Source organism: Opisthocomus hoazin, chromosome 16 (genome assembly GCF_030867145.1).
Source record: "Opisthocomus hoazin isolate bOpiHoa1 chromosome 16, bOpiHoa1.hap1, whole genome shotgun sequence".
Lineage (NCBI taxonomy): Eukaryota > Metazoa > Chordata > Aves > Opisthocomiformes > Opisthocomidae > Opisthocomus > Opisthocomus hoazin.
In genome coordinates, this window is record NC_134429.1 from 19,152,903 (window position 1) to 19,177,954 (window position 25,052).

General features: G+C 48.1%; 1 protein-coding gene across 1 annotated transcript; it reads right to left on the reverse strand.

Moving 5' to 3' along the window:
- Positions 1-239: 239 nt before the first annotated feature.
- Positions 240-25,052, reverse strand: MXRA8 (matrix remodeling associated 8). Its single transcript, XM_009944798.2, has 10 exons — positions 24,862-25,052; positions 16,230-16,250; positions 15,535-15,843; positions 14,868-14,969; positions 13,403-13,861; positions 9,075-9,233; positions 7,951-7,981; positions 6,872-6,948; positions 5,334-5,411; positions 240-4,445 (listed from the first exon to the last, which is right to left on the reverse strand). Exons 1-10 carry the CDS (start codon positions 24,908-24,910, stop codon positions 4,420-4,422), a joined length of 1,311 nt encoding a protein of 436 aa, XP_009943100.1. The 5' UTR covers positions 24,911-25,052; the 3' UTR covers positions 240-4,419.

Sequence of the window (25,052 nt, forward strand, 5' to 3'; positions counted from 1 at the left end):
AAGTCAAATGATGATGTCCCACGTGGAAACCATACTGAGATCACTGGAATAACTTCATGCATCCAGTCTGCTCTTTGTCAGGCACTTCAGGATGCTCCGAGATGAGGCACGCTGCACGGCTATTGGGAAGAATTAGCTAATGCTGGCTAATAGCTTAGATGGCATCTCCAAAGAGCAAGAAATAAAATCAACCTTAACTTGAAACTCCATTACATTCTCCTTTATTTCTGAAATGTTAGGAGAGTTACACAACAATGACAAATGGTAAAAGTTAAGTAACAATAATAATGAAAATTAATTCTGTTACAACAAAGAAAAAAAACAAGCTTTATGGAACAAGTCCTGCTCTCAGTCTTGAGAGGAAGCAGAGTGTGCACAGAGCTGAAAAGAAGGGGCTCTAGTTCTAGTCTCAGTTTTAACCCCTTTGAAGATCATTGCCATACACCCTTTCCTTCTTCCACAACAAAGGCTTATAGTCCATACATTACCCTAAAAGAGACTTTCACCTCTCTGCTCTCATTGAGCTGGAGTACTCACCGAGAAGTAATTGGTATAAAAATATTAGGGGTTATTATTATTTTAACTAACTGAACTTAAAATGCAGGTCTTGGGAAACCAAGGAGACTACAACGAGGCAAAGCCTGCCAGGAGCCTGCAAAGTGAGAGGTAAAGAAGTCCCTGGAGACGCAGCACTCCGTTTGTACGGGGGAACACGACTTCGAATAACTCGGGCAAAGCACGTTTACCAAAGTGCCACACACATTAAAAAATGGTTTCTCCACGAGGGGCAAGTTACTGTCCCATATTAGGGAAAGAAATGCTGAGATGAGAGAAAGAAAAGCAACCTGTCTATAATTGCACAGAGTCTGTGGCAGAGTGGGAACAGGAAACAGTGGTCCTGCCCCTGGCCTAGTGGTTAATTGCACACTGAGCCTCCTCATTTTCTCACGCAAGATCAGCTAGATAGACTTCATGCCAACGCCAAAGGCCGACAGAATACAAAGCGCATATGTAAAGGACCTAAATGGCTTCTCACCAGTATTTAAGGGCAAACAGCCTTTGATAATTCCTCTGTGTCAACAAATAAACAAGCAAAACTCTTCAGTTTAGCATTTTCTTTCTTTTTCCAACAGCTTGAAAATACAGCTGGTTACCCAGCAGTCTCACCTGGCTCTCTTTCAGCCAGGATTTTAACAGACTAAATTACACACTGGATGTGACAGGCTGCTTTTGAAAGCCACCGTTCTGATCATCAGTCCAATCACACAACACACGCCTCTCCTGAAGAAAAAAGGGCCATAATCTCCACTTGGTCTAGGGTTATTCTGGCGCGTCTGACCATTACCCAAATTCAACGTAGCGATCAAAGCAAGGAACAGGAACTCATAAAGCTCTTCCTAGTGCTTGTTTCAGAGAACATATTAATTTTTTTTTTTCCCTTAAGCTGTTCTGCAGCCTAGGAGTCAAATAAAATATTTAAATGCCTCTGGAGTTTATGAGTAACCCCACTTTGAGCTGGTGTCTGTATGAGCTGTGCTAAGCAATTTGAACTGGCAAGTAAAGATCTCCAACCTTTGACTCACAGACATGAAAGGGAGGGAGAAAGACATTAATGACAATTACTTGAGACCGTGCCACCCTGATGGAATAACCAGCGCAGCCGTACGCACCTGCAGGAACGCGGCCTGGGTTTCAATGAGGTCCAGCCAAAGAAGGGCTGTCTGCTCTGGGGAAGGACAGGCAAACAGGGACCCAGGCCCAACCCCGACCCTCCTCGTCATGGGTCTGCCCAGTCTGAGCACTTTTCTAGGGGTGAATCTTACGTGAAGATAAAGGCAGTTAATCGCAAATCACAAAAACTGTCCTGAAAGCAGTGGAAGGGCTAAGCAAGCTAAAAGATAAGGATCTGCCCAGCTGTAGCTTAGGAAGGCTCACCTCCACCTCTACTGTTGTATTCTATTATTAATACTTTTAACATTTGAAGGCATTAAAAATAAAGGTACCAAATATATTTATTCTTTAACATAGTCCTCACTACAGAGAGAAGCATTAATACCTCTAAAAATTGACACAGTCCATTGTCCACTCCTACAAACAGCGTGCACTGAAGTACTGATGCCCTAGCTCCTGAACAGACCTTTCCTAGCTCCTGACCAGTTCCTTCTGGTACGCAGGAGGCCTTGCTCACCACACTTCTGGCCAAGCTAGGGAGCTGCGCTCAGCTTCAGTGTCAGTAGCTGCCACTCAGCAACCATCACACCCAGTGCAGGGTACCCCTGAGTTGCTGGGAGTCCTCCTGAGCCCTGGCACGCAACAGCAGAGACCAGGGGTGTTTGCAGGAGGAGGGAGAGGGGCTCTGAAATGGGGTTCAGATGTCTAAGAACATTGTCATCAGTCAGACAAGCCACCCAGGTTGGTAGGGGTGGAAAGAAAGGGGTGGGTATGGGACTGGACAATGATTCCTACGCTAAGGAGGCCCACAGCGTTGGCCAGCTCGCAGAACAGCCCTGGGCCCTTACAGTACCTGTGCTCCCGCAGTGGGCAGCTTCACCCAGCCAAGGCATCTCCTTCTGCTTTGACCAAACTTGTGCCCCTGTTAGATGGCTCTGACATGTTCCTGGGTAAGTGGTGAAGGTGGCTAAAACAACAGCCAACATGCGTACCACACAAGGCAGCAGGTCCCATCCCCAACTGTTTGCTGGTAGACTGAGACACTTCCCTTGGACCACAGCTACTGCATCACCTGCAAAGACCTCAGAACTCTCCATCCCCAGGATGAAATCCATGCCGAGATACCAGTCGCAAGCAGAGCACTGCTTCAGGACTGAATCCGCACCGTCACCCTCACATCCTCCCTCACCCTCACAGCAGTTCCACGCAAGCCCCTCTTCACACTTCCACCCCCCAGAGCATCCCGGAGACCCTGCCCCAGTTCCATTCAGCCACCAAGACCACGCACAATCCCTCCCTCTGCCACTCCCTTCAGACCACCAAAGAGCAGGCTGGCAGTCCTCATCCTCGGCCGCTTTCACCCTTACACAACAAGAACACAAGCCACTGTCATCACGCTCACAACCGCAGGAAAGACCTTTTCTTCCATACCCCAAGGACCACAGGCGTGCCTGGTTTGGGAATGGTGCCGCAGAATATCCCAAGTAGTCACAGGAGCCGTGTAGAACTGTTACTATTCTCCAGCTTTCCTGATGCTTTACTTTGCTTGGATTACAACCCTGAATTACTGACTTCCAGTTTTTGGACATCCCCAACCTGACACATACGCAGAACCCCCCTGCAGCCCACAGACCCACTATCTCAGGCATCCGCTCCGCAAAACAATGCCAGAATCCACAAGAACAGACTGATCTCCCTCCTCAACTCCCCTTCTGAGACCCTGGCCCAGGAAAATTCCTGAGAGCCTATTTATATTTATATTTAGTGGAGCGTGTTGTTACTCTCCTTCCTCATGGTCTGCTCATGAGAAGCTATTCCTTTTAACAATCTGTCTACCTGTGCTGTAATCATACCTTCGTTTTGATGTGCACACAAGCTCTGTGTGGCCTGGATCCACCCAAGGACTGCAGGAAAATCACATTCCAGATTCCACACAGGAGTTTAGCCCTCTCCATAACACTTCTGGTTCTGATCTAACTGAGACTGGTATTACAGCACTGTAACTCCATCAACTTCAGCTGAAAGTGTCTGCTCATGCCAAATTTGATTTGGTCTGCACTGAAACAAAAACAGATCAACAAACAAGCTTAGAGTGACAAATACAGAGCTCTTTGGAGCTGATCCCAACCCTGCCCTTGGTCATTTGTGTGCCTCCCTTTCCCCCGTAACAGAAGGACACTGACAGTTCCCCATTCATAAGGCGAGGTTTTCACATTGTCATTTGTGAAGGGGTGTACTCTTTGTACTTCACCTGGAATATGTAAAGTGCTGTGTGACAGTACTGCTCCTCCTGATTTATGGCAGCCTATGAGAGATCACAGCCAGGCTTTGCCATTATTTTTCTGATGAATACACTATATGGAAAAATGCCTGATATAATGATGGCTCAAGATTAGTGATGCAGGTTGGTTTATTTAAAGCAGTAACATCAAAGCAAAAGGTCTGCTGATTCAGCTCATAAAAATCATTGATGCATAAAACCAACAATAATATCAAGAAAGAAAAGGGGAATGGAGGACTGGGAGAACAGAAGAAAAGGCAACCCAAACCCGTCATAAGTGCACATAAGACAGATGGTTTAACTCTTTCAAGAAGCATTTGCAAATACCCTTGTGCTTGGTGGGGAGAAAGTCTACGTGAAAAAATCTATAGTAACTGGAGGGACATGATATTAAGAAAAGGCATCTCTCTTCCATTTATCTATCTTTGATTGAAGCTTCTGGTCCAGCCAGCAGCTTGGGAATGTCTTCATTTACAATATTCCTTCCTGAAATCTGAAAGCAAATTGAAATGGAGGTCAGTACCTGAAGAGAGATTTCAAACCATCCAAAGAAGCACAGTGTAATATGGACTTAGCTATACTGTGACAAGTGACCGTTTGCAGTCCACCATGTCCCCAATATCCTCTTCATAAAGCCCACAGTGAGATTATTAAAATTATTGCACAGATCATCTCTGCAGAATTTAGGTAAAAATACCACTGAGAATTCCATCAAGAACAGCATGCCTAAGGCAACTCATGGACTCTCCAGACCATCCCCTTCTTGATATAATTTCAGTCACATTTATTTTATTCTAAATTCCTGTGAAAGGAGTCATGGAACCTGACAACTTCTTACAAGCACTGCTTGACATAAATATGACTCTACAAACTGAGGCATAATAGTCAGGATTAATACTGCATAAGCTAAAGGAGATTCAGCCCCTAGGGAGGGAGAGCTGTTTGCTTTTGTTGGATGAAGCAAGTGACTGCCCATTACCCATAAATTAATTCAACTCAAAACACTCTTCTGCACAGTGTTTTCCTGTCAAGCTCCATGCCAGGACATTTTTTGAGACACATCTCCCTCTGAGGTTACAGTACAGAATGCACTATTCCAGCCCTGCAAGGCATTCTTTTTCCAATAAAGAAAAATTCTATTTGCGCCACGCCAAAAGTTTTTAAAAGCCTAATCACTACTTGCATCTTGTGGCTCCGTGATGAAAGGATAGGGAGGGAACTAGCTTCTCATTCCTGCTGCCATTTGTCATGATGTTTATCATTCCTCATGCGGCTGTGGCTTGGTCAGCTCACTGCTCAACTGTGTTCTTCCCTCCTCCCTCCTTCAACCCACCCGAAGGCTCCTAGAGCCACCAATTAGGGTGAAGCAGGTCATTATTACCTTTGTCTAAATCAATGTTCTTTGCTGGGAAGCTTCTGGCTTGCTCAGCCTTCTCCTTCAGGATGTTGTTTTTGTAATCTGTGTAAGGGAGGAGTATAATTCAGACAGCCATTAGAACATTAAAAGAAAACAAAGCTTTACAGGCAGGGCAGACATGTGATCGGTCCTTCCTTGAAGTTCTCTAGGCCTGGCATCTCCAGATCTCTAGCAGTAACTCACGGAGCTACTCAGCCGCTCTGCAGGAAAAGGAAACCTGCTACGACTCCATGTTTGCCCCTGGCACTAGTCAGTTATGCATACTTCAGCTTCCTGGTCCTCACAGGTACCACAGGTTCTTCCAGCATTAACAAAAAGCTCTGGATTATCTATGTGAAGCTCAATTGAAGGTGACCAATGCAGTTACTCAAAGAATTTGCTCACAGGGGAGCTCTCCTGAGACATACGGAGAAGAACCTGTACTTGCTGCTGTCCCAGTCTGCAACCCACCCTCTGCAACTTCTTTGTTCTTTACTTCAGATTTTGTATCTACGTCTTGTTTACTCGGGGCCCTTACAGCAATTCTGTAGCTTGGGACCTAAAGTTTGTCAGCTTGTTCTTTTAAAGGTTGTACCTTTACTGGGGGTGCACAGAAGAAATAAAGGGACAGACAATTGTTTCCTGGTTTCTCAACACGTTCACTGACATACAGCAAGTTGCAGCAGGTATGAACTTGGCATCACAGCAAGTCTTCAGGAACCTCAGGGCAGTGCAGACAAGAGGATCAGTTTTGCTCTACAGACAATCCACTCCCAGTCCCAGCAAGAAGACACCCCTGATCATTTACTGACACAATAAACTCAAGGCTGCACCTTCAAGCTCTAGTAAGGAGCAGCATCCATCTTCAGGAATGCTGGAAGTTCTCCGAGTCAGTCCTACATATCCCAGCAAAAACACTTTCACGGATCACCAGTGAGATTAGCTTCCTTCCCCTCTTTTCAGTATATTTCATGTCACCAGGAGTTCCAGCGGTTTTTGTAATTTCTATCTTTTGTGTTCTAGATCACTCACTCTGAGCTAGTTTTTCTGTACTGTAGAATGATACTATTCATATTGACAAATGCTTTTTGTTTCTTGGACAGCAGATCCTAGAGAACTGCCTTGTTGATCCTCTTTGCTACACAAACTGCTTAAATTTGAGGAATCCTCTTCCCTAGATGTTGTCTCCATCTCATTCCACATTGTTTTTCACTCATTTGAATTTGGCCTTCAGGCAAATGTCAAAGAATGAACCCCAGAAACCCCAGGTGAAACAAAAGCAGCTGTGCCCCATTACTGACCAACCTCATCAATCAGCCTCTAGTGACACCCAAGAGTCAGGACTGCCCTCTCCAGCTGCAGTCCCTCTGCTTGCACCGACTTGTGGGTGGAGATTCTCAAAGTTGCCATTTAAAATCAGGAGGTTAAGTCATTTCAAAATGGGCATCTAAATGCCATTAGAAAATCCTCAGCTATAACGAGTTTTGACCTGGTTTGGAGAATGGTTGCTAGCTGATGCATACCCAGCCTGATGTCTTCACTTCTGTACTGAGTCAGATCTGTTGTGTCGACTGTAAATTCCTTAAGATTTACATCCTTCCTGAAAAAGGAGTAAGAGTGGAAAATGGTATTATCACATCCTTTAATAACTGGCTCCTTTCACACTTTTTTCACAATAGCTTTTCTAACTCTACTTTAGAGAACTAAATGTAGAGCGTTTATTTGCCATATAGCTGGAGAAAATTTGAAAAAAATCCATAGCACATTTCATTCTCTATTAAGTACTGGTGATTTTCACAGCAATCCTTACAGAATCCTTCCCAGTTTCTACAAGGCTTCCCTGGAGGAAGCATGACAGATAACAGCATTGGCAGCCATTGCACACGGGTACTTTTCCTGCCTTTGCCCTAACCTAGCAAACAGATTTCAGAAGGTCATACTGCTTACTAGTGAACCCTGCTCTCCTCCCTCTTCCTTTTGCTGTCTTTTCAATTAACACCTCGAGATCTCTGGCTTCTGGCACTTCCCCCCCCCCCCCCCCCCCGACGTGTTCGTCCAGAGCTTAGAACAAGCAGGAGCCAATCTGTACGGGAACTTCCCCATCTCTTCCACTTTAATAATATATAATAAAACATAAAGGAACCCAGCTACGCAATCTTGGCCCCATCTCACAGTAAGGTTTACAGCAGATCTGTGCGTTACCCCTTTACCACTAACCCCTAACGACGCCTCACAGAAACATGACCTGTGAATCAGTTCCCAAAGTGTAACGAGAGGAGATGCAGTTGCCAAATGAGCCCTACAAACCATTCTCTCCTTCCACACTTTGACAGCGTGGAAGTTGCTCCCTGATACACAATCCTTATGCACATGTATATTCCTGGGAATATTACACTAATAATGACTAGAGTGCAAAGCTGCAAACGAGTTGGTGGAAAGCAATGAATAAACTCTATCAGACTGGCTATGCTTTACGTGGCTGTACCAGTACTAACCAGATCTTCAGCTGGTTTAGGCTCTTAATGACAGCTGAGAGTTGGGGCCCATAAGTTCACTTTTAGGTATTCTAATCCTAGATAACAGACCCTGTAATTATACTTACTCTCCGTATTTCTTCACATTGTATTCATAACCTAAACAGGGAGAAGAAACAGAATGAACAGTCATATCCAGCCCAGCCAACCCCTCCCAGATACCAGTGATAACAATAACACCTAGTACTTACTCCCAGTGCTCTTCATTGGAACACTCACAACGACCACTTTCACAGTCCCTCCAACACACAAGAATTCATGCGTGTGCCCCTGCCACAGGGAGCTTCCCTTTCCCTTACTCACCAGCTTTCCAGTGGTTTTCCCAGATGTATGGACGACCAGCCATGAGAAACTACAGCAATTGCCATATTTCCTTTCTTTCCTCCTCCTTTATCACAAAAATACCACACCTGCCATCTCAGGTGCCACTGCTGCACTGGCCCATCCCGAGCTCATTGCTCGGGCCTGCGCCCATCACACGCTACAGATGCTGGTTGTCATCAGCCTCCCACAGGCTGGTATCTAACTACACTCCTGTCTCACCGACCCTGCGAGAAGCGATGATCCCGGGCTCCTCTTTTCCATGCAAAGGTCAGGGCCAGGAGCCTGTCCCCCCTGTGACTGCAAAGCGACTCCACTTACGGCAGCGGAGACAGCCCCATTTCACGTTGCTGCTAATCCCCTGCCACGTAAATAAGGACGAATGTGGTACTGCAAAGAACACAGCAGAAGACAGATATTCCCCAGTATTTGCTTTTTGTATGGCATCCAAAACTGTCTGTGTGGAAGTAACTAGGAGATCTCCGCATCCATTTATCTAATCACATGCAGAGAGTCAACCAGCACAGGGAGTCCAGCAAGGACTCGGACGTCTTAGTTCCTAAGGGATGCCCACGAGCCTTCTGCTCCAAACCAATTCCACTTGGAAAGAGCAGCTACCTAGCAGTTCCAGCGTTCTTCTCCCTTACAACAGAGCAACTCAGCAAACCAAGGCCTGGCAATATACACACCATGCTAATGAATCTCTCCTGGCATCAGCACCTGCAAGGACTCCCCACTGCGCAGGCTGCTGGTTTTCCAGGAGAGGACCACTGCCTCCAGCAGTGGCCTGCAGTAATTACTTGCAGAGTCAGCTCTGCTGCCATGAGATATTCCCCTGAGCACTACAGGGCTGGTCTTTTCCGGCACTTACCTCTCTGCCGGCGCTTGCGGGTGACGAGGACAACAATGATGAGGAGGACAATGAAGAGCAGCAGAGTTGCCAGGATGTAGCCCAGCTGCTGGAAGAAGTGCACCCGGCTCTCGGGGATGATGACGTTTATGACGTTGTGGCCCCTGACAACATTTGGATCTGATGGCAGAGGAAAAGCAAAAACAGGCTGGTAATTTTAATTGGCATCCAAAGCAAAGCATTTTCACACGGGGCCCACACGTGGACCCGAAAAGCACGTTCAGTGAGAAACTGTGATCTGCATGAAGGGCAAATGGCTGCCTAATTTATGACACACTGCACCTTCATCAGATGGAAGATGCCCGTGCTCTTCACGAGACCGTTCTACTTCCCAGGAGCAGGAAGGATTAACAGCGACTGCTGCGCGTTCCCTTGCTGCTGCCTGGTATCAGCGTGTTCATTGCAGAGGGGAGCTGCAAGCAGCCGCAGCAGACGGCCCCAGGTCTGTCTGCGGGGAAACGCAGCGCTCCTCCCTTCCAGCACACACACACGCCACGCTGCTTCGGCTCCAGACAGCTGAAGTATGAAGCAGCCCCTCCCTGCCAAGGGTTATAATTTACAGAGCGGGAGGAATTTTCAATGCCAAAGAATTGAGTTTCATTTTAAATAAAATAAGAAAAAAAAAATCAATAAAATAAATAAAAACCCACAAAGAAAAGCCAAGATTCCATTCCATTTGTGGGTGCAGCAGCATTTCAGTTCTGCAGCACGGGGAAGGGTAACTCAAAACTTTTACGTGGAACATTTTTGCAGATCTCAAATAAATAGGTCGATGTTTTACACATAGAAAGAGGAAGCGACTTCTCTGCTTGCAATGGTCAGAGGAGGGGACAGACCCAGCCCAGGCACAGACAGCAGAGCCGTAAGACACTGCGCTGGGGGAGGCTTTTCTCTTCCAAACAGAGCTGAGAGTGACCCTTTCTCCCCCTAACAGGGAACGCTCCCAGAGCACCAGGAAAGAACCAGTATGGAGTTCTGGCCTACCATTCTCCTGGGAGTTTAAGCCTGCAAATTAGTCAGAGGAAGTAAGAGAAAGATGGGGCAAATATCCCAAAAGCCACAGTACCATTTAACAGATGTGTTTTAATGTGAGAAATGATGGCATTTTTGGAATTGCTGGCATAGTGACTGGTTCCAGTTTGTCGGGCAGTTTGTTTCCAGCATTTAAAAACACCAACCCACCACCAATAAAAACAAATAAGACAATAGTGGATTGAAATAAACACTTTGACATCAGAGATGATCATTTGCGAATGCCAGCAGTCCTGGAAAATCAAGAGGTTTCACCGTACGCTCTGTTCTGGTAGCCCAGAACACTCCACTTTTTACTGGCCGTGCTGGATGCCGTGTGCTGGCTGGCTGTAGTGCTGAAAACCAGCATGTGTTTTTCACCACTGCTAAGCTAAAAAATACCAAACCAAAAAAGCCACTTGCAAAGCTGCAAACAGTATACGTGACCGTTGGACTTTTAACAAATCTCTGGACCGTGAAGGGCTTCTTCAGCAGCTGCCGTAACGGGACGGTAACCACCGGAGCAGCTGTTGAGGCAGAAGTCAGCAAACATAAACACGTTCTATTCCTGGCTTTTTGCTTTCCCACAATACTGCGAGATAGGGTAGGGGCTGAGTTAAACTTTAGTCAACATTGGGGAGGTCACTGTAACAACAAACAGTAGAGAGATTCAGTATCTTTGGGCCTCCTTGGCTTACTCAATCAAGTAAGAGTAAAGATAGTTGTTGTACCAGTGTTTTGACACAGCAAACTTCAAAGTGCCTCAGCAGGAAGGCAGCAGAACACGTCATTTTATAACTGGGGAAACTGAGGCACGGAGTAACGGTTGACTCCATCGCACCCAGCAGATGAATGGCAGTGCCTAGAATAGCGTCACCAAGGGAACACAGACTCTCCTCCTCATCCTAGTGTCACATCGGGATCTAAGCTGCGGTGATGGGGGTTATTCTGTAACCAAGAGCTGATCGCCCGTATGTCTCCACACGGCACGACCATCTGCCCCCCATTCACTCACGTGATCTGCTTTAACTACTGGAAAATAACTTCTGATGGTGGAGGGAAAAAAGTCAGAACAGAGGTGTCTTTGCATCACTTTACCAAAGTGTCAAGGGTCAGATTCTTCTGCTGGGAAACACAGAGAGCTCTCCACCAAGAGATCTCCCAACGCTGGCTATGTGGCCCACTTGCTTTCCAAGGCTGGCAAAGGATTGGGAATAGTTTAGCGATAAGCAGGAGACACAACAGATGCCATTCTTCAATACTTGCTCCAAAGCAAACGCAGGGTAAAAACGCACTGAAGGAGCAGACATACACCACGCTTACGCCGCTGCGACTGAGAGCAGAGTTGAGCTCGTGCTTGTATTCAAAACAGGATGAAGCTTCCCGTCTGGAAATGGCTCCGGGCCTTGGAGCTGTGCCAGAAACCATAGCTGCTTGCTCAAAAAGCTCACTGCTGGGCTTTTGTTATCTCCTGATGTTTCATTTTGGCTTTATGTTACATCCCCAGAAGAGTTCTGTGCAGCTCGTCATGGAACGGGGCAGTACCTCCGCCCTTCCCGCCGTACCCAAACAGGGCAGGTCCCCGCAGGCTGCTCACCAGCGGGGTCTGAGCGAGGCACGCCGCGTGTCTCGGCTTCTCTCACATTCCCACCGACTCAGCACATTTTTGTGTGTGGTGCTCTCCGACCAGCTGAGCGTCCACTGCCCGCAGGGGACAAAGCTCTTCTAAGGCTGTTGTTTTTCACAGTGGAAATGGCTTTTCTCAGGGAGACAAGTTCCTTCAGCACCAAGGGCACTACCGCCAAACTACGACATCCCTGGCTGGTTAAATTACTCGTAGGTTCTGTCTAACCTCTGAGCAGGTAGGTAACTATTCAGCAACCACCAGGACAACATCCAGGAAAGCGATGAACAAATTCCTGGGTGGGCAACTCTGAAAATCACATCTAGTTTCCATCTGCACAACGTGATCTGGATAGAGCTCAAGGGCAGCAACAGGGCCGTGGGCAGGGGGACCGAGGTTTGAACGTCCTGGCCCCCACGTCAGCTCAGCCCCAACAGCCACCTCTCTTTAGCACTGCCTGGCTTTTCTGGACACCAACCTTAGTCCTGGAGGGAAGGTTTATGTTTCTGTGACTTGAAGAAGCCAATCGCTAGAGAAGAATAGACCTATTTAAAAATGCATGAAGCACGTCAAAATTCTGTATTAAGCAGCCAATAAATATTAAACCAAGATGAATATTTTAATAAGGAACTATACCCAAAAGACTTAAAAAAATATTAAACTTGGGATTTTCATTTTATTTTTCTGCCTGAACTAAGCATGATGGTTTTGAGTTTGGACAGGCTGTCAGAAGATAACTCACTGCAGTGGAAAATGTGAAAATTGGTTTAAGACAAAAAAAAAAAAAAAGAAAAGCTGAAGGGTGGAGGAAAATTCCTGGTGCTTGATCCTGCACAGCCTGGAACCTTGCACAGCCTAAACCCCTGTGGAAAGGGGAGAGTCACACACAGGACCTGCACTGGTGAGAACAGCAAACAGAAAAGGCAGAGCAGAATGGACCCCCGCCCCACACCACCTCCTGTTCCATAAAAGCAGTCAGGAGACTGTTAGAAAAACAGCTTGTCTGCCTTCGGGCACGTCAGCACAGCAGAGCAGAACAGGCCGCAGCACGGCCCCGGAGCGAAGCACGCCGAAGCGGGACGCGATGCCGCTGCAGCACTGCCAGCCGGGTAACGAACCCTGAGGGCTGCGATGCCCCGCGCTCGGTGCAGCTACCGCAGCTCCAGCAGCCCCTCACCAGCATCGCTCCGCACGCAGCTCCAGGTACACCAGTGTACACCAGAGCTCAGAAACCACCAAGCCATACACTAGACCCACATACCAGTAGCGAGGGAGGTAAGACCTCATCTGCTCTAAGCCTAAGGGCAGGAACAGCCCCTGGCTCAAATGTGAGAACCCTCCGCAGAGGAAAGCTCAGCGCTGCTCTAAGTGGCACCTTCACTTCAGCGGTGCCTGTGGCACTTCTGCAGGGCACAGGGTTGTCTTGACCACGCTCCCTCTCCTGCTGCACTAAGCCAGCCCTGCAGACCACTGTGGAGGGACAGAAAGGCAAGGACATTTTGGCATTTGAAGCAAAGCCCTCCCAAGGTGACGATGGGGAGTAACGTGTCACATTGCTGTCCCGTGGCTCACCGAACTCTTTAGAGCTCTAAAGTGCAACTGCAGATACTGACCTCTTCCTCAATCAGGAGAACCACTTCCAGAAGCCACTTACCTACAGCTGGGGCAATGTTGTGAGTTGTGAGGTTCACCACCTTCTTCTCTCTCACTGGCTCCGTCACAAAGACTTGGTAGATCCTGCGCTCGTGCAGGCCACAGTAGTGATGGTGCAGGTGGCAGGAGTAAGTGCCTTCATCTGCACTTTCCAGCTCTGAAATCCGCAGGGAAAAGTCACCGAGGGCAAAGGCTGTGCCAGTGATGTTCATCTTCTGACGAATGAAGAGAGGTCCGTAAGAACGGCGCTCGCCAGAGGCGTACAGATCAATGAGACGGTCAGCCCGGTCGTGGGGAACCCCTGGGGGCTGCCTGTCCCAGTGGACCACTTGCTGTTCCTCTTCACTGTGCCGTTCGGTCCAGATGTGGTTATGGTTCACGCAGGGGAGCATCACTGTGCTGCCTTCTAGGGCAACAATCACAGGCTTTTCCCCGTCCCAGTACTGTTTTGCATCCTCAGCTGTGGAGGAGACAATACAAGCTGTGCAACCTTGGTATGTGCATCTTTACACGCTTGCCCTGTGCTCCAGGACACCCAAGCACACCTAAGATCACTCTCAGACCCTGTAACACATCTCCTCCAAAGATCCTGAAGTGCCATAGGGGTAGTGTGCCTTGTTCACGCTTATTTCAGCAGTTAGTAAAGGAATGCACCTCTATCTTCTGCACCCTGGGTCAGTGCACTAAGCAAGACCGCTTTCTTTTCCTTCTAACTGAGAGTTAATCTCTCGCTTCAGAAAGCAGGAAGTATATTCTCTCTACAGACTAAGAATGAAACGAGAATAACAGTTTTCATCTTCAATATGCTGTATCCCAATTCTCCAAGCAGGAAATGCTTTTCTAGCCACAAGCGCCCTAATTACTGGAGGAGTTCAAGAAGCACGGTTTTGTATTCCGTGCTTGAAAAGGAGTAACAGCAGAACCAAAACACAGAGGAGCAGATGGGGCTCACAGGCCTGCCTGGGTGTTTTTATTGTACAGAAGCTGTGAGAACAGCAGCAGCAGAGATGTGCTTCTCTATTGCCCCACCAGCCCTTCAACAGCTTCCCAGCACAATCAGCCCCCGTAGCTCCACTCGTGTATTATACAAAGGTTGATTTAAATGACATGGTAGTGATGCACGTGTGGCCTGAGTGGCACGCACTGCAGTTGCCAACAGCCCTTAGAAGCTTGCTTTTAGAGCTGGAGTTAAGGTGTGGTAAGTTGAGGAGGCTTTTTAACTACAGACTCCTCAGGGTAAGCTCACCAACCAAGGCACACAGCAGATCTTTGTGGTTAACCCGACTGCTGACGGACTGTTACTAGCAACATTCTACTGCTGGAGCAGTAACAGGACAGTCAGCTAATTGGGCTGCCTACAGTAAACTTCTAAATTAACAGGCTCCACACATTGTTTGGCAACGGGGATCCAGCTGCCAGACCAGTGCCCTTGCAGGAAGGAACACCAAGATGTCTCCCACACTTACCTTTCTTGGTGACAGCTAGTTGGACTTTCACAGTTTCGTATAAGTGGCAGTAGTGATGGTGAAGATTACAAGAATATGTGCCTTCATCACTCTCTGCAACATCTAGTAGAACAGGAAAGAGAGGGGAAGATGAATGTTTTATGCTGAGATGATGATTACTTTTGTCATTTATACTGTTTCCAAAATACTTGGACAGATGCAAAAGGGCCTTCACACGACCCAGTTCTAACCCATCCTTATCACCAAGGTGGGCTGAACAGGGAAGAATCACCTCACCTAACAGTTTATTTGCTCTTGTGTGGAACATGTTTATATTAACAATGGAAAGAGAAAAACAATTTAAGTTTAGCTAAGAGGAGGCATATGAAGAATGACAATCTTGGGTTTATAGTTCAGGAACTGAAATACAGTCAAAGGTCCACAAGAAGCCCAAGTGCCTTTCAGGCAATGAGTTGTTACCAGCTCTCTTTTAACATGGGACTGTTTCAAAAGGAAATAAAACACTATTGCCAGTGCTTCAGAGAACCTCATTAACCTCCTGAGATTGATATTTATTTGTAGAAAATGCTCTGTAAAACAGCCATTTTCCCTGAAAAACACAAAGTTAATTTAGTGATGAACCCTCCATTCTGCAGATAGCACAGGGAGAAAAGATGCTGTTTAGTACCTTTGATCACCAAGGAGAAGTTGCCGTCTGTAAATGCATTCTGGGGCATGAATATCCTCCTTTGGTTGTAGGGGCTGTACACACGCTGATCCCCAGCTGAGTACATGTCACAGAGCCTCTCCATCTTGTTATCTCCGTAGTAGCTGCGGTACACATCCCAGTGGACTACACGCTGGCGGTCATTCAGACGATCCTGGGTCCACACCATGCGGTAACTCTTGCAGGGCAGGACAGCCTGCGACCCCAACGTAGCACTGATATTTGACACTGACACCACAACACTGTCGGGGTTTGAGGCATCAGCTGGGACTGAGAGCCAGGAGCAAAGAGCAAAAAACAGAGTTACGACACTAGGGGTAGGACTTAGACCTGTCCTAGAATCTCTGCACAACTTCCACCCAAAATAAAGTCACTTTCAAGTGCTCTCTCATGGAGAAATACAATAAAAACACTGATTTCATTCAGTGAAAGCAATGTCTATGATGTCTGTCATCAGGAGCGTAGGTTTGACCTGTTCTACCTACCCTTCCTGAAACTAACCCCCCGTTTAATCAAAGTTTAGAGACACTAGTTCATGGGATGCATGGCTCGTGCCTATGGAATCAGCAACGAAAGCCCCACTGCATGTCATGGAATCAGGGTCCCTCTCATTTCTTCTCACCATCACAAAGGCAGGTTACAAAGATGTCACTCACCTGAATATGAATAAACAGAACCTGTCAAAGCAGGAAAAAAAAAAAAAAAAAAGAGTGTTACTGACAACAAAAGGAAGAAAAAAATTATAAATACACTTATATTCAGCAGCCACCTCCTCTGTTCCTATTCCACCTATTCCTCCCTTCTCTGTTAATATATTTCTTTAACATGGGTATCGTGGTTCAGCCCAGAGGCTTAGACCTTGGTTGGTCCATGCAGCAGCAGACACTGCACTTACAGCAAAAGACAATGCCTGACCCAACAAACTCAAACTGAAGAGCAACATGGGACATGCTCAGCCTGCAATTGAATTTCATACAGTCCAAGTCTTTATTTCCTACCATCTACAGCCACAGAGTTTTTTTCCACCACATTACTCAAACGTTACAGCAAAGCTATCTGTCAATGCATCACCCACTAAAACTGTCTGAAAGGTCTCTTCTGCTCAAGAGGAAAATACAAAAACAAGAACCCAAGGAGGCAGGAGCAGGCAGGGGAAGGGAGGAACCAGCATTATCTTAGGATCTGACATTGGTCCTGCATAAATAACAAGGCACCAGCAGGAACAGCAGGGCAAGAACAGCTCAGACTCACAGAATCATGGAATAGTTTGGGTCAGAAGGGACCTTTAGAGGCCATTCCGTCCAACCCCCCTGCAACCTGCAGGAACATCTTCAACCAGACCAGGTTGCTCAAAGCCCCATCCAACTTGGCTGAGAATGCTTCCAGGGATGGGGCATCGACCACCTCTCTGGGCAACCTGTGTCAGGGCTTCACCACCCTCATCGTAAGAAAATTTCTTCCTTGTATCTAGTCTGAATCTACCTTATTTTAGTTTAAAACCATAACCCCTTGTCCTATCTTAACAGGCTCCATCAAAAAGTCCCTCTCCAGCTCTCTCGCAGCCCCTCCAGGCACTGGCAGCTGCTCTAAGGTGTCCCCGGAGCCTTCTCTTCCCCAGGCTGAACAGCCCCAGCTCTCCCAGCCTTTCCTCCCAGCAGAGGGGTTCCAGCCCTCGGATCATTGCTGGGGCCTCCTCCAGCCACACTCCAACAGGTCCCGGTCTGTCCTGTGCTGAGGGCTCCAGAGCTGGATGCAGGACTCCCAGGGGGTCTCACCACCATGGAGCAGAGGGGTACTACCCAGATGTGACCAGTTAAAACCAAGCTCTTTTTTGTGCTGTTTGACCATTGTGAAATGAGTGTGACAGTTTCACTTCCACCTCTTCCCCAGCAGACACCCACACCTCGGTCAACTTTCTCTGCTAAGGCAAAGGCCTGAACAGACCTGGAGACAGCGGTGACCCCAGTTCACTTGCTGGGGGTCAGAGCTGCCCACGCAGAGGGAAGCGGATCCACGCTGCTGCTGCACTAGATTGAGGGCCAAAAGATAACTGTCATCTCCAAGACACCAAATCAACCTCCTGTAAAATGGATGGTGGGGTTAATGCGTTGAGGGAACTCTGTAACTCTGCAGGATGCTGAGTCTACCTGTCAAACGAGGAGTGCGGTGACTTGGCTGTTCTGCTTCACGCTCATGACACACGCTGCTGTCAGCACTCCGATGAGCAAACACATCCTGGCTTTGGGACCATGTGCCCCGAGTCTCTCCTGCTCACATTCCTGGTCTGCACAGATAATTCCATAATGCTCTGGATCCAACTGCAACTCTCTCCAACTCACATGACTCTGATCTACGCAGGAAGAACTTTGCAAGAAATGAACTAATGCCTCTGTTTCTGCATTTCTCTGGTCCAGTCCCTCCTGTTTTTTGTGTAGGAGGGGTCTACGAGGTCTCCTGGCATCATGCTTTGAGAGCGTGATTCAGATTCCTAACACAACGACATCATTCATCTCTGAACAGTCAAGCCCAACTGGGTTCCAGCAAGATCATTAGATGTTTTGTCCTGCTAATGTCGTAGGCACAATGTCCTCCAGACAAAGGCTGTATTTTTTTTTCCCAGCCCTCAAACTTATGCATTTCAGAAGGGAATAAATTAATTCCAGACTGGGGCTATTTTAACCACACCCCCAGTGCATGGGCTGAGAGTAAACCCCGTTTCCTTTCCTTTTCCTATCACAGAACACTGGGCAGTGACCCCAGAGAACAAAAATGAGCAGCACTGTCTGTTGAACTGCCAGTTCACATACTCCAAATGTAAGTTATTTTTTTACATTTATAATCTCAGCATCACAAAAAAAACCAGAACAAAACAACACCTCGCACAAAGTCTGTGCTGCCCTGGACAGAAGCAAGATACATCATACACAAGACATCATATTTCCATATTTCTGCTTCTGGAAGCCAGGACTTCGGTTTAGCTTAGACCAACACAGGAATGATGCAAAGCTCTTTCACAGCACTAAATCAGCCTTCTCCAAATCAGCTGGCCAGGACAGCCAGCTCTCAGCACAACAGCATCGCTTGTACCAGTGTGACAGCGCAATGCCCCCGTGCCTGCCCTGGAGGTCTTTGCCCTGTGGCCCACGGACACGGCATCCCAACGTCACGACGACGTGCGTGCTCGGGAGCGGTGTCCGTGAGCTGGCTGGCCGCACAGCCACCGCCTCCCGAGTCTTGCACTACTGCTCATTAACAGCAAATCGATTTGGTGCTCCAGAAACATCCTCTCCTGGCTCAGCAAGAGGAATGCATTTACTTTTCTCCTTTCCTCTTGCAAGTTAATGTAAAAAACATCGAGCCCAAATGCAGCGCCATAAAATCTAACAACTGACAAAAGTATCCACCGAAGCTTTCCAGCATGCTCTGCTCCGCAGCCTGTCGCAGCCCCAAACCAACACCAGCACTGACCCCTGGGTTTGTAGCTCGGAGCTGGCCCTACAGGGATGGTGAGGACCACCCAGGCCCTGACTCTGTCCCAGCCACTGGGCCCTTTTGCCAGGCTGGCTGCTGGAGCCCTCTCAGCCAGCTACACGCATTGCTCCAGCACGCTTCCAAACTCAACTCCCTGTAAAACATGGAAGCGGTGAAGCTGTCTGAATGTAACAGCTTTCAGATAAGAAAAGCCTACATCTTGTGGGTTTTCACAGCTTCCGTCTCCGTCCACTGCCAAAGCTTCTGCTGGCAGCTCCCTAAGAACCAGGGCAGGAGCACCCTCGTTTACTTGACAATTGCACTCCAGGGTCTTTCTAGGTCTGCCCCTCGGTGCCCAGGAGATGTTGGCTGCTGCTGGGAATGGGGAAGAGGCTGCCGATGCCTTGCCTGCATTTTACCATACTGCTATTTCGACGTGCTGAGTGATGCCACGCAAAGCAGAACGGCCCGGGGTTACAGTGCCATTGGGCACTAGAACAAAACCCACCCGAGATGAAGGCACAGTTAAGTAGCGTGGTGGGGTTCAGCACCGAGTCGAGACACGGAAGAGGAAGGATTTTTCACTGCTGGTCTGCGCACACCCACCTGCGCGTACACAGATTCTGGGCAGAAGCTTTGGGTCTGAAGCCTGCCCTAGGGCATCACTGAGAGTCTCAGAGTGGTAGGTGCAAATCTCAAAGCAGCCAACAAGCAAAGTTCTAGAAGGGAAAGCAAGCACGAGTCTTTACAAGAGATGTGGGAACTCCACAAGACAAAGAAGGAAGAACTGATTTGTTCCGATTCCCCAGCAATGCTGGAAATCTGCACACGTGCATCAAGTCATGGATAAGACTCAGACTTATTTGAGATGGCTGTAAATGAGATCACTTAGAAATCTCAGGAATCTGGAATGTCTTTGATCTCTTGCATGCCTGGAGAAAATGGAATTTAAAACAACTGACCTTCAATAACCTGGACATAGAGCGGCAGTTAAAGAAGCAATAAGCCTTTTTCTCTTTTCAGCTTCCTCCCTCTGCTATGCGACCTAGCTCTGCTACGTGAGACAAGCAGAGCAAACAAGGCATGTCCCCCAGCCACGCTTTTTAAAGTTATTGTTTGTATAACACAGAGCTACTGAACAAAGGCAGAGATATACCCACAACCCAACAAAGGTATAGAACTAGAGGACTGAGGTAAACTGGAAGCAGTTATTTTGGTGAGTCACACTTCCCCATTTGCAACTGTGAAGTCAAGGAGTATTTACACACCTAGCGAAAGCTCAGGCTTTTGCAATCACAGGACTCCAGGACCTGGGGCTTCAAAACCACCAATACCTTAATAGTTGTCACAAGAACTCACTGTAATTTTCATTTTAAAATTTCAAATTCCACGTGATGGATAATCACTTTGACCTCTCTCTGTGTGATGTACCCATGAAAAACCAAGAAAAAGACATCCATATGCTGTCCCCTGACGTGTTCTGTGCAGGCTCGGCATGCCTCTCCGTAGGATCCCACAAGTATTCTACTGGTCCCACAACGCAGGAAGAGGAAAGTAGCCTGCAAAAGTGTTTCCTAATCCCTTGTAAAAGGCAGAGCCAGCTCTTACTTCTTGAATCCCATCCACTTTTTCAAGTAAAGAATTCAGCCACAAAAACTGCAGGCAAACTAGAAGTAAAAGCCTCAAGCTCTGAAAGACATCTTACGTACTCGGAGCTCTCTGGGCGGTGTCCTTGGAGCAGTCCAAACAGAAAACTGCCCCTTGAGTCCTGCCTGAACCATACCACCGCTTCTCTGCCCCTGGAGACGGCTGCTGGCAGAGGGTCTGTGTCACAGGTCGATCCATGTGCTGATGAAACCACTGAGGCCCTGTCTCACACTGGAGGATGAAAGACTGCAAGAGCAGAAAAGGGAACTGCAAACACCGCAAGTGGTAGCCCGAGTGCCAAGTGGCACACACGCTCCATGGGACGGGGCAACACCAGCTCTAACGGCAGCACTTCTGCTGAACTCGGGAAGAGCCTTGCCATTGACAGCAGCAGGGCAACCAGGCAATGCCATCCCTGAAGCCCAGACTGTAGCGGTGGGCAGGAAAGCAAGCAATCTAAGAAGTCATAGAATCATAGAATCATAGAAAGTTTTGGGTTGGAAGGGACCCCTAGAGGTCATCTAGTCCAACCCCCCCGCAGCAAGCAGGGACACCGCTAACTAGATCAGGTTGCTCAGAGCCCTGTCCAACCTGGGCTTGAAGGTTTCCAGGGATGGGGCCTCCACCACCTCTCTGGGCAACCCATTCCAGTGTTTCACCACCCTCATTGTAAAGAATTTCTTCCTTATATCCAGCCTAAACCTACCCTGTTTTAGTTTAAAACCATCACCCCTCGTCCTGTCACTGCTGTCTCTACTAAACAGATTGTCCCCATCTTTCCTGTAGGCTCCCTTTAAGTACTGAAAGGCTGCAATCAGGTCTCCCCGCAGCTTTCTCTTCTCCAGGCTGAACAAGCCCAACTCTCTCAGCCTGTCCTCACAGGAGAGGTGCTCCAGCCCTCGGATCATTTTTGTAGCCCTCCTTTGGACCCACTCCAGCAGTTCCATGTCCTTCTTGTGCTGAGGGCTCCAGAGCTGAATGCAGTACTCCAGGTGGGGTCTCACCAGAGCAGAGTAGAGGGGCAGAATCACCTCTCTTGACCTGCTGGCCACGCTTCTCTTGATGCAGCCCTCATGGTTGGCCCTCTGGGCTGCCAGCGCACATTGCTGGCTCATGTCCAGCCTTTCGTCTATCAGTGCCCCCAAGTCCCTCTCAGCAGAGCTGAGTCACTGGAGAAATGAGTGTCGTAACTGTTGGAGTGGGGCCAGGGGAGGTCACAGCAATGATCCGAGGGCTGGAACCCCTCTTCCGTGAGGACAGGCTGAGAGAGCTGGGGCTGTTCAGCCTGGAGAAGAGAAGGCTGCGGGGAGACCTCAGAGCAGCTGCCAGTGCCTGAAGGGGTCTGTGAGAAGGCTGAAGAGGGACTTTCCAGAAGGGCATGTAGTGGTAGGACAGGCGGTAACGGCTTTAAAGCGAAAGAGGGGAGATTTAGATTTGATGTAAGAAAGTCTTTACCCTGAGGGTGGTGAGGCCCTGGCCCAGGCTGCCCAGAGAAGCTGGGGCTGCCCCCTCCCTGGCAGGGTTCAAGGCCAGGTTGGACGGGGCTTGGAGAAACCTGGTCCAGTGGCAGGTGTCCCTGCCCATGGCAGGGGGGTTGCAATGAGATGATCTCCAAGTTCCCTTCCAACCCAAACCATTCCATGCTTCTTTGAGCCCACCCAGTGTGAGGGTTGAAACAACAGTCTGTGAGGTCGACACTCCGCTCGCCTGAGCAAGCTCAGCGCATTATTCCTTTGCACACCTTCTCTAGTATCTCCTGGTCTGTCTCAGCCTCTTTTTCTCTTTTGGAAAGGGAAGCGACATCACCTTCACGTTTGGGACACGGATGATGGTCTAGTCCTAGAGAAAGGATGTGTTCTTCACAAAATCTGCATGTGTCAAATTCCTTATTTCTCCCACAAACCCCATTGTCTATGCAGGGGATTTAACGGTCTTGGTAGAGTCATTACACAATTGTTGCAAAAACAGCAGCCTGTGCTACCAAGATATTTCCAAATACTTTTGGGGAATGGCAGTGCTCTTTTGGGAGCTGACCCGGCGTCTAAGAGGCTTACGATGCAGTAACATCAAGGGGACAGCGACACAAAGGAGCTCAGCTCACTTCTGGTAGCCATTTTTTTAAACCCACTGACCAGTAGCCAGGAATAACATCTGGGCCCATCTCGAAGAGGCAAAGGAGGGAGATAGTGAGCACCACCGTTCCACTTAGACATCTCCCGTTCACCACCTGCCCCCACTGCCAGGGGACCGCAAGGCTAAGCTTTTCAGTAAGACAAGGCTTCCATTACAAAGCCAACTGACGGTCAAGCCAGGCTTTGAACCGGGCTTTTATCCAAGTCTCTCTGCTTGTTTATTTTTAAAGGGTTCCTGGGACAATTTTCTCAACAGCAGAGACTTCTGCTTTCAAAAAGGACGTCAGGACTGGAGAGCCCTTAACCACCCGTCTAGTCCCAACAATTCCAGCACCTCACTACAGGTAGGAACGTGCCCACACATCAGCAAAAAGCAAGAATGTGCTGCCTCAGCAGAAGGGAAGAGGCCTTCTGTCTGCCCAAGAGACCAATCGCCACCTTGGCCGCTGCACAAGCAGGATCCCGCACAGATTTGCTGAGCTTTCTCACTGACCGTTCAGATATTCACCCAGCTTTGTCAGCCCTGCTCTGCTTCGTGTACTTCACGCTGGCTCTAGGCCCGCAGAATGGTTTGCGGAGCCATTCCAAACACAGTGCTCTTCCTCCTTGCGAGACATTAACGCTTGAGGGTGTGGTTCCTCTCCAGAAGGGATCATCTCAGCAAATACGGAACGGCACTGATTTCCTCCCTTCTCCCCTCATGTTATAACCCGATCTGTGTGGGGACGGCAGGACTCGGGCACCAGGGCTGCCTGGCATACGGACAGTTCTCTCTCCAAAATACACCTGAAAAAAAGCCTGCTGGAGATCATCCCTCCTCAGGGGGGATGCTGTTGCCTCTACTGCTCCCACAGCAACCCAACCTGCTATTCCTGCCCGGGGTGCTCCCCAAGCTCTGCCAACATGCTAAACCAGTTAGTGCTTCTGAAGCACAGTATGTGGCCTCTCCTCCTTCTCCAGGCTTAAGCCACCCCCATACACACATTTTCTGAGCCACTTTAACCCTTCTGTCCCTGTGACTGATCCCGTATGTTGCCGATTCCTAAAACTTGCCTTGAGGCATTGCAAAACTGGGGATGATGTGGTGGCACGGAAATTAGATTAATTATGGACCAAACTGAGAGCTCTTGAGCTCACCCCATCTACGTACTGAGGAATTCCAAGAGGCTCGGGTGGCTGGCCACAGCCCTTCATTAACAGGGCTGAGAAGAGCAGGGGGGTCACTGGTCCCCAAAAACCTTGTGCCCCTCCCTCCCTACTGTCAGCACCCTGAAGGAAGTCTCCCTGTGCTGTTCTTAGAGCTGTACTTGGTCCTTGCTCACAGGTGCAAAGTGATGGAAGTGTGGATTTGCTGGCGTTTTGCAATTAACCTCAAATCATCTCCTGCCATCCAAGCCTCACTGGCGTTTCTCTGTTCAGCTCAGGGCCAGCCTCTCAGGACCCTGAATCTGCTTTCAGCTCTTACAGAAGACTCTGATCACAGAAAAGGTACAAGCCATTCTGTTATCGTAAGCTCAGACTTGTCCTCACCCCTTTCTTGCACCTCACACAAAAATGAATTCCTATGTCTCTGTCTTTCTGCCCACAGGAAAAAAAAAAAAAAGACAAACCACAAAACACTTTTTCCTCCATCCTGAACACACAAACGCATACCAGCTGTTTCTGCATCTTCAAAAGTATAAAATAACCTGGGATCATGTAAATCTAACTATGCAAGCTCTACTGTACTCACATTCAAGCTTATTGTTTTTTGAATTTGCAGATCAAGGTAACTGAGAGGGAAAAAGATTGCACAAACATGCGGAACGGAGCACCGCTTAAATAACCTCAAACATTTCTCCATTCTCTCTCCTTCCCTCGACAAAAAGCACAAGAAATCCACGATTCCCCCCGCCCCCCGACAAAAACACAGCTAACTGAGGAATCGGAACAAAATCTTACAAAGATAACAGCTCAAAATCTTCTAGCTAGCCTCCAGCCCCGTCCTCTGCAGTGAAATAAAAACAAGTAACATCATGCCGATCAGCTAGGAGCTTACTTTGCTGAAGCAAAATCTGCCACAGAAGGAGTTTTGCTAGTTGCTCCATTTCTTCAGCTTCTCTGTGTTTTCGTCTCTCTTGAAAAACAAGTTGAAGCCTTTTTTTAAAACTTTTTTTTTTAACTGGAAAACACTATGACCTCATCAATTTACATCCAGAAAGCTGTGGACAGCAGCTCACAGTCTGCAGA

Bases quoted from the DNA above. Each gene is read 5' to 3' on its own strand.
- MXRA8 (XM_009944798.2), bottom strand. From the start codon at position 24,910: ATGGAGCAACTAGCAAAACTCCTTCTGTGGCAGATTTTGCTTCAGCAA. The intron at 9,234-13,402 runs GTAAGTGGCTTC...CTCTGCCATCAG, and splicing joins CAACATTGCCCCAGCTGTAG to ATCCAAATGTTGTCAGGGGC. The intron at 6,949-7,950 runs GTAAGTATAATT...CTCCTTTTTCAG, and splicing joins AATGTGAAGAAATACGGAGA to GAAGGATGTAAATCTTAAGG.